This window comes from Panthera uncia (assembly GCF_023721935.1).
Source record: "Panthera uncia isolate 11264 chromosome C1 unlocalized genomic scaffold, Puncia_PCG_1.0 HiC_scaffold_4, whole genome shotgun sequence".
Lineage (NCBI taxonomy): Eukaryota > Metazoa > Chordata > Mammalia > Carnivora > Felidae > Panthera > Panthera uncia.
This window is the reverse complement of record NW_026057585.1, coordinates 65,145,769-65,155,019: the sequence shown is the minus strand read 5'-3', so window position 1 is coordinate 65,155,019 and position 9,251 is coordinate 65,145,769. Positions and strand designations below refer to the sequence as shown.

The following is a 9,251-nucleotide window of genomic DNA, read 5'->3' as shown; positions in this document are numbered from 1 at the left end:
AAGAGGTCCTGTAGTGCTCTGCAGTGTAGTGTCCCCCTGTTCCATAGGGCCTCCAATATGTGTTGTGTGCTGCACTCTGCTGTTGTGTCCTAGCTACTTTATACTTCAGGCCAGTGGTGTGCTGAGGCTTTCTTTGCCTGTTGTGCACAATGTTTGGTTGCTGGCCTGGATGTGGCACGTTTTCACTAGTGTGTTCTGGTCTGCTTGTGAAATGAGACCTGTTGCCACCACCACCAGAATGGAGGCCTCACAAAACTCTGAGGTCAAGAGACCTGGTGTTGGTAGGGGTTTAGGACAGTCTTCTGGGTGAGGGGGGCCTGCCATGCTAGGACTGAGGCAAGTGTGACTGGGAAAGGTTCTTCTGGAGCACAGAGTGTGGAGCTTGGTGTAAGCAAGTTAGGTAGGGAGTGTTGGCACTGCTCTGTGTTTATGCTGATGGGCAGAGGAAAGAAATGGCACCAGTTAGTTCATTGTTCCCAGAAGGGTCTCTCTGTGAATGCTGCCTCTTTGGGACATGCTCTGAGATGAGAAACTCACCTCCCCACTGTGTGCCCCAAGCACTCTTGAGATCACTATTTCCAAGCTGTATGTCCAAGGGCTGTTTGCCCTGCCTTTTCTCCAAGAGCAGCCCCAATGTCCTCCAAGCTTTCCCAGAGCCAAGCACACTGACCTTTAAAACTCCAGGCTTTAAGCCCTGCTGGTTGCAGGAACTCATGAAATTCAGGCCCTGTTACTTTCCAAGCCAATTGCTATGGGGATTTGTTTTCTCCCTGTGCTCCCCTGTGTGCTAACTTGTCTCTTACTCTTCCTTGTGACCACAGCTCCCTCCTCATGGAAGCGGCCATGATCCCTTTCTCTCCCCAGCTGTGTCTCCTCATTTCCTACCTTATTTGATGTGGGCTCTTCTCCACCTTTAGTTGTGGAGTTTGTTCTGCCAGTCTTCAGGAAGATTTCTGGGTATGTAGGATAGTTATCTTGTTGTATTCATGGGATGAGATGAGCCTAGGGTCCTCCTCCTCCACCACCATCTTCTCCTCCAAGTGAGGATCTTGAACTTTAAATTCCATCAGTGTCACTGGGACTTGGCGAAAGTGAGGACAATCCTCAAAGTAGAAGAATAAGAAAGGCTTTCCAGGCAGAGGGACTTGCATGGGCAAAGATTCAAGAAAGTTCATGGTCTGTTAGGTGACTCTGAGGAGCTCAGTGTGGCCAGAGTGCAAGATATAGGGAGGTGGGGATGGACATGTGGGGAAAGGGCAAAAACCCACTAAAGCTAAAGTCTCAGGGAGTAGAGAGCAGGGAAAGTTTGAAAAGGATCTGTACAGGTGGGGACACCTGACATTTAAGCTTCATTGGTGTCACAACAAAACCAGGCATAGGCTCCCCAGGGTCCTGCTCTGGGACAATAAACTTCACAGGGTACAAAATTTTAAGAGAATGATTTTCAGAGGCCAACCTTTTTGGAATGAACAGAAAAGATGAAAGACAGAATTTCAATGCCTGGGTTCTCAACATCCTCCACCCAGGCCCATGGTTTCTGCTAAGGGAGTCCTTTGTCCAATGGGATAAAGGGCTGGGCCACTTCATCCCTCCCAAGGCCCTGCTACCACCCACATGCTGACTCTTGACCATTTGGCGTCCACACCTAAAGGCCCCATAAGTTCTGCAAATTCTGTATGTTGAATATTGAAATATTTTCTTCATCTTCCAATCTTGTGTCTGCTCCAGGGGCCCACCACCCTGCAAAGGGTCAAGTGGTCCAGACACCTGGGAATTATCTGTGAACTCTCCTCTTGGCTTACTCCCCTCACTCCCACCCCCACTGGATCATGAGTGGTGAGTCTGGTTCCTGATAGTTCTTTAAAAAAATTTTTTTGTGTTTATTTATTTTTGACAGAGAGAGAGAGAGAGAGAGAGCATGAGAGGGGGAGGGGCAGAGAAAGAGGGAGACACAGAATCTGAAACAGGCTCCAGGCTCTGAGCTGTCAGCACAGAACCTGATGTGGGGCTCCAACTCACAGACCACGAGATCATGACCTGAGCTGAAGCTGGACACTCAACTGACTGAGCCACCCAGGCGCCCCTGGTTCCTGATAGTTCTTGAAGTCAACCTTTTCTCTCCCTGTCCCTGCTTCCCCTGGCCATTTTTTGGTGCTATCATCCTACACGACTTCTACTCAGGAGACCTGGTACACAGTAGACACTCAATAGTGTGTAGCTAGCTGCTGTTGTTATGAAGAAGAGAAGCCGGGGCAGGGGGCGAGGGAGATAATGTTGAAATGACCACTACAACAATCTGAGCTCTCCCATGGTAATCCAGACCCAGATCCTTGGTCCTCCCATGCCAGGGGCAGCTGCAGCAGACTTAGGGGAAAGTTTGGGAATAATATGGATGGTAGAGGTCAAGATGGAAACTCCCATGCCACCTTCCTCTCCCCACAAAGAAAAGGTGATTCTAAAGCCTTCCACAAGATCTCCCAGGAGATCTCAGCAGCGCTCAGGCCCCAGCTCCCTCCCACCTGCTGCAGAAGATCCTCCAAACCAAGGCAGGTACTGCCTCAGCCCCCACTCCCACCACTGCCACTTAACAAACTGGCTTGAGCATCCTGGTTTCTGATTCTGACTCCCTAGAACCTGAATGTGCAGCCCTGGGCAGGTCACTGTCAGTCTCTGAGCCTCAGTGCTCCTGACTCTGCAGTTGGAACTCACCAAAGTGTCAAAGCTGTGACTGCCTACCCCGGGTTTCCATCACTGCATCTGGGCCACCAAGACTCAAGGCCAGGGAGGAAAGGAGCCTGGGAACCTCACTATCCCACCCTCTCAAAGTTTCACCGCTCATGAATCATTCTAAGCTCAACCCAAACTGCTGGCAGCCGGTAGCTGAGGCAAACTGTTTCCCTTCTCCGAGCAGCAGGGGTACACATGAGGGGCAGTTCCTCAGAGCCCCCACCATTGGCCAGGAGAGACTGCTTCAGGAGAGGAGAAGAAGGAGAAGGTCCACTGGGGAAGTGCAGAGGAAAGGAGGTCCAGAGTCCTGGGATGGTGGACAAGTCTACAAACCACTCCGGACCTCAGTTTCTTTCTTCCCTTGTAAAACGAAGCCAATAATAAACAACTCACTGAATTATTCCGAGTTTGTTGTGAGGATGAACTAAAATCCTAATCTTGAAATCCACGAAGCTCCGATCCGGTTGTTCCTCAGAGTGGGAATGGTGGTTGCCAGGCCAACCCTTGGGGTCTGGCTTGAGCACCCGCAGGAACCAAGGGGCTCCTGGAGACTCCATGTAGGTCTCTCCTGAAACTAAGAGACCCAGAGTGATCTTAAGTTCACCTTGGATGGGGATGAAGGCAGAGGCCAGGAAGGGGGCAGCTGGAATCTATGCTGGAAGAGGACCAGAGGCCTCCAAAAAACTGGAAAAGGAGGGTGAGAAGGCTTGAGGGAGCAGCATGAAGGGCAAGAAAATTCACCCTTCTAAAAGTGCGCGCTTTCTCTAGCTTTCCTCTCTTTTTCTAGTAACTCTTCCCTCCTCTTTCTCCTCTCTCCCTCTTCTTTCCTTCCTATCTTCTTTCCCTTTCTCGTTCTCTCTGTTGCCCCCATCTTTCTTCTCTCGCTCCTTCTTGCACCACTTTCAGCTCATCGTCACCCTCGCACTTTATAACCAAACAGCCAAACCCCTTTCCAATTAAAGTGGAATTAGGCAACTCAATCAAATTAGTTCCCTATTAAAGCCCTTCTTTATTAAACCGTTTTTCTTGTCCTGCTATTAAGTTTCACCGCCTGGCGGAACTCGAGCCGGCCCCAGAAGTTTACCTTGGGATGACGCCGGGCCCAGACTAGGGGAGGGAGCACCCTGTTTCCCGGAGAGAGGGAGTCATCCTGCAGGGAGCCGAGCAGGTGGGAGGAGGGGGTTGGCGGGGGAGCCACTATTGTGCTCAGCCCCGCTGCAGGAGGGAAAGCCACTGGGGTGCTAAGAGAGATCTGGCCGGACGGCTCGTCCTCAAAGTCCCTTTCGGATTACACTGCCGCGGACGAGGGCAGCGCCCCCTCCCCCCCTCCGACCTCCATCACCCCAGAATAACTCCCGGGCCACGAGCCTCTGTGGAAGAATGGTCGCAGCCTTCCTTCCCCAGCCGCCTCTGTTGCTTTGGTTCCAAACCTCTTTGAGAAGGGAAGCGCGCGGTGTGCGACCCGTGCTGTGCCCAAATCTGCGGCCCGGGAGAACCGGAACCCGGCCTCCAGCCTCTCAGAATTCCGTAGGAGGCTTTGCCAGCGATCCGAGGATCCAGGGCAATGGCAAGACGACCCGCCGCTCCCGCGCGCCCAAAACAGGAGTGGGAAGGACGAGGGTCCCCGACGCGTAGCGGGCGCCGCTCCTCGCGGGGTTCTGAGTCGCGCGTCACTCCCGTCGGCGGGGCCTTTCCCTGCGCCAAGGAAAGTTTTCCGGCTCCGCACCCCCCGGGGGCGGACACCAGCCAGCCTTAAGTCATGCTGGCACTGCGGGGCCCGAGCGGGAAATCAAGACCTTTTCAATGTGGCCGCCCGAGGAGCGGGACGGGATTCGGTGCTGTTTTCTTAGAAAATAACATTTATTTCTAGCTCATGTCTATGCAAAGGAAAGCACAAAGTGAGCCATTCTCTGCAGCAGCGTTTCCTGCTGCTGTCCCTTCGGTCGGGCTTTTGGCGAGTCCCGGGAGGCGGGGATGCGCCCTCGGGCGGGCGGTTCTGGCTCAGTCACTAGTCGCTCTGTTCCTGCTTCAGTGCGCACCTTGACCACTCCTTAGGGAGAGATCGGCCGCAAGCAAGAGGGGCGGGTGGGCAGGATTTGTCCCGAGTTCACAATATATTTAATCTATAAAACCTGATAAGTACAATGCGCGCATAGTCTACTTCTTTCCATTTTGTCCTTTTTTTGCTTGTTTCTGAATATTTTTCACGTTAATACCGAGGTCACCTACAGATTACAATTAATAACTTAGAATTCCATTTTATAACATTATACACTGGCTTGTATATATATATGTATAGATTATATATAGATTTATACATATATAAAAACTCACACTGCACCAAGGAAACCCATGCTTATCGGCATAAGCAACAAAGAGAGCGACAAATACCGCAACGAGGAAAGTGCACCTTAGAACTTGTTTTCCTTTTTTTTTTTTACAATTGATATCGATATATATATGTGTGTCCCAAAGACTCGACTCAGTGCCAAGAGATTTATACATCCTAAATTTATATTTGTTAGAGCGAATATTTTTTTAAAAATTTAATAAGGAGAGGGAGACACAGAAGACAGACTCTCGGACTATCCTGCCATCCACTGGAGAGCGGGCGGGCGGGACGAGCACAGCAAAAAGGAGAGGCAGGAGCGTGTGTGGCGGCCTCAGCCTCTGAATTCTCAAGAATTCCCCGCCTTTCTTAGAGCTGATAGAGCCTTGAGGAGGGGTTTAGAGGACGAGGGTCAGGGCCACGCACCCCCTCGGAGAACACCTGTATCTGTAGTTGCTCCCTATTGCTCAGCTCTCCACCCTTCCAAAACAAAACTGACAATCACCTTTGAGCGAGAGGACCCGAGCCGGGGCGCAGAAGGCGCAACGGGTGAAGAGGGACCCGCGGCCCGCGGGATCAAGGCTGGGGTCCCCGTTTGGGGGCCGCCCGGATGCCGGACCCCCGGCCTACTGCTTCTCTGGGGCGCCGTTGACCATAGGCCCGTACAGGCCGCCGCCGTAGGTGGGTTCCTTGTGCACCGCGGCGGCGGCGGCCGAGCGGTCGCGCATGAGGTCGCTGAAGGCGTAGTCCATGGGTGGGCGGAAGCCGAGTGTGGGTACTAGACCCGCGGTCGAGTAGGGAGCCATGAAGGCCAGGCCACGGCTGTGCGCCGCTGCAGCCGAATACGCCAGGCGCAGGGGGCTGAGGCCGAGCGGCGCGCCCAGTGGGTAGGCGCCGGCGTCGGCGCCGAAGTGACTAGCGTTGGGCTGCAATGGCGAGAAGGCCGAGCGGCTGCTCAGCGAGCCCAGCGCCCCAGGCGCCATGGCGCCGGCCAGCAAAGGTCTATGGTGCGGAGGGGCAGCGGGGCCGGCCTGCAGCGGCGCGGGCAGCCCCGGCCCCCCGGCAGCGGCGGCATCAACGCGGCCCGGCCACGCGTCTTCCGCAGCTGCTACCGCACCCACCGCGGCCTTATCAGGCGGCGCGGCGGGGCCAAGGCCGGCCGCCAGACCCCCGCGGTGGTGGTTCAGCACCTGCTCGATGGCCTGCACCACGTCGCCGCCGCAACCCTGCAACACCAGCTCCAGGACACCTCGCCGGTGGCCCGGGAAGACGCGCGTCAAGATGTCCAGCGGCGTCCGCTGCCGTGGACCCGGGCCCCCGCCCAGCCCTGGGGCGGGAGCGGCCTCTGCCTCTTCTTTGTCGGCCTCGGAACCAGATTCGGAGCCCAAAGGGCTGGCGGAGCCCGGGCTGTCCTCCTCGCCACCGCCTCCCGGGCCTGCGCTGCCCGGGCAGCTCCCACCTGCCTCCTTGGAGGCCCGGGCCAGGGGCGACCCGGAAAAGGACTCCCCGTCGCCGTTCTCAGAGCCCGAGCCCGGCCGCACCTCCGGAGAAGATGTCCCGGGACCCGAGTCTGCGCCGTCGGGTGATAAGGGCTTCCCCGGTGGCGGCTGCGGGCTGCCTGGGCGGCCGGTCTGAAGTAGCGTCTTGGGGAACAGGTCAAACTTCTGCAACTTGGCTTCTAGGAAGGGAGAAAAGGGTATATGAGGAGTGATTAGGAGCCGGGAGGCGACGGCACCCTCAGTACATTATCCCTTTGGACCCAGTTTCCTCTCTCTCTGAACCCGACGACCTTCATTCACTGGGCTCCAGTGCCTCTTTCTTTTTTCTCCAGTATTCCTTAATCTCTGAGCCCCTACAGTTTTGTCTCACTTCCCCTACCCCTAGGGTGCACTCTTTTGTATGTACCCAGGACCCTAACCACTTGGGCCCTGTAAATTCAATGTTCAGTTCCCCTTTCCACATCTGTGCCCCAACACTTCCACCTTTATTCTCCTTCCTATCTTTGCCTTGACCTGGAGAAGTGGCCTGGCCCAGGAGACAATATAACTTCCACCTATATAATCTACTGTATAGAGACCCCACTCCACATCCATCGTTCCAAGAGCAAACTCTGCCCTGGGTGCCCTCTGGCCTTGGGCAACATAGCTTGTAATGGAAGGCACCTTGGGTATCTAAGAGATCTCAAGCCTTTCTACAGGTAAAAATAGAGCCCCTATTTCTAATCCACCCTTTCCAAAATTAAAACCTAAGAACTTCTTCACTGCCAAGCTGGGGTCTCAGAAGGCCCCCAATGGCCCCAGACTTAATTCCTCCCTCCCTAGAAAAGGGCGAGATGTTCTTGAAGAAGAGGGTGGGGCCAGACTGGGAGTAGTGGGGGGTGGGGGGGAAGAGTGGGGATCCAGGGAAGCGAGAGAGTTCCTGCTCGAAGGAAACCAGGACAGGTGGGGAAAGAAGCTAGAAAGAAGGAGCAGGCGCAGGATGCGGTTGTCCGGGGAGCATTAGGAACTTGAGAAAAGGAATCAGAGGGGGGAAAGGAAGGGGGTGTCTTCAATACCTAGAGAAAGCCGTTCGGGAAGAAGGAGGAAGACTGGGAGAGGGCCAGATTTCTGAAGAAAGTTGGGAAGGAGCAGAGGAACCACGGCGCGTGAAGAGCAGAACCAAGGTTAAATATGAGACGCGCGGATTTCCGCGCGGATTTCCGAGCAAAGTGAGCAAGGAAACTGGGACCTGGCTGCATTTGGGTAGAGAAGATAAGATTACAGGGTCTACATTTGGCCCCGCAGTGAAAAACAGGGCCTGGGTGCGCGGTGAACTCTAGCAGTCGGGCATTTAGAAAAGGGGATTCCATACCAAGACAAGTAAGTCTCTGGGCCACGTCCCCTGGGGCCCCTTCCCTGCTTCCCTTCCTCCCCACCCTGCCGCGCGCTCACCTGAGCTCCCCGAGCCCGCAGTGCCGCCTCCGGTCCCTGCGGGCGCTCCTGCTCCCGGCCCCCCGCCGTCGGCGGCGCACACGGAGCCGAAGACCTCGTAGGCAGGTCGCGGCGGGATAATGCCGTTGGCGGCGGCGAGCGCTAGGCCCTCGGCAGTGCCGTAGAGCAGCTGTAGCTCGCGCGCCTCGTTCTCTTCCTGCGCCTGTTGCCTGCGCAGCGCCACCTGCGCCGCCATGACGCGCTGGCGCTCCGCGATGAGCGTGCACTTGGCGCACAGGCAGTCCTTCCAGCGGCAGTAGCGCTTGTGGCCCTTGAGCGCCGACACCACGCCGTGGTTGCGGCAGCGCGCGCACTTGGGGGTCCGCGGGTACTTCTCCGCCGCCCGCAACAACAGCGGCGGCGCTCGTAGCAAGCCGCCCGCCACGCTCACCGGTAGCGACGCGGCCGCAGCCGCCGCCGCTGCCACCGACGCCACAGACGCCACGGGCGGCCCCGTCGCTGTCGCCGCCGCCGTCGCTGCGCCGGGCACGCTAGGCAGCTCAGAGCGCAGCTCCATGGCAGGACCTGGCGTAGAAGACCGTGGGAAGAAGGAAGAGACTTGTGGTGAGGAGCGCACGATGTGCTAAGGTACAGCGTACCCACGAAGAAATCAGGCTTAGGGAGGGAAATTTCGGTCGCGGAAGTTTGGCTAGTGGTGCCAAATTGCCGGGAGGAGGTGCCTTCTGATCCCCCTTGTAAGGCTGAGTTCCCCCACCCCACCCCCACCAAGGCTCTTCTTATATCTGATTTATGCGCTGGGTCTAAGATTTCGTTTGACTCAATGGTTCCGCTGGAAAATAAAAATAAAAAGACACAAAGTTTGAAAAGTTATTGGTTCAGGTGGATATAACGAGGGTATGAAAAGTAAAATATTATTTCCCAAAGTTTAGCTTAATTGGAGTGAGACAGGTAGAGAGAAATATTTGTTTGATGGGACTCGGACTAGAGAGAAAATTTTTGATCCAACAGTTAGACCGATACCAAGAGCAAAACAGGAAAACCGAGGCGAAATGCACAGTTTTGTGGAAAGGTGAAAAAGAGAGAGCTATCAGAGCATATAAAACATGGAGTTCAGCTGGCTGGGTCTGAAGGTTTTGGTGAGAGCAGAAGAGTTAGAAAAATCAGGAACAGAAAGAACGGCTCGAGGAAATAGAGTGAAGGCTAGCAAAACAAATATTTTAAAAGCAAAGTTAGGCGCGGGGGGAGGGGCAGGGACCCGTGGAAAT

The 9,251-nt window shown here is 55.2% G+C and overlaps 1 protein-coding gene across 1 annotated transcript; it reads right to left on the bottom strand.

Annotated features, from left to right (window-relative positions):
* Positions 1–5,208: 5,208 nt before the first annotated feature.
* On the bottom strand, positions 5,209–8,613 carry DMRTA2 (DMRT like family A2). Its single transcript, XM_049618601.1, has 2 exons — positions 7,987–8,613; positions 5,209–6,734 (listed from the first exon to the last, which is right to left on the bottom strand). Exons 1-2 carry the CDS (start codon positions 8,540–8,542, stop codon positions 5,683–5,685), a joined length of 1,608 nt encoding a protein of 535 aa, XP_049474558.1. The 5' UTR covers positions 8,543–8,613; the 3' UTR covers positions 5,209–5,682.
* Between the last annotated feature and the right edge of the window lie 638 nt (positions 8,614–9,251).

Bases quoted from the DNA above. Each gene is read 5' to 3' on its own strand.
- DMRTA2 (XM_049618601.1), bottom strand. From the start codon at position 8,542: ATGGAGCTGCGCTCTGAGCTGCCTAGCGTGCCCGGCGCAGCGACGGCG. The intron at 6,735-7,986 runs GTGAGCGCGCGG...CTCCCTTCCTAG, and splicing joins TGCGGGCTCGGGGAGCTCAG to AAGCCAAGTTGCAGAAGTTT.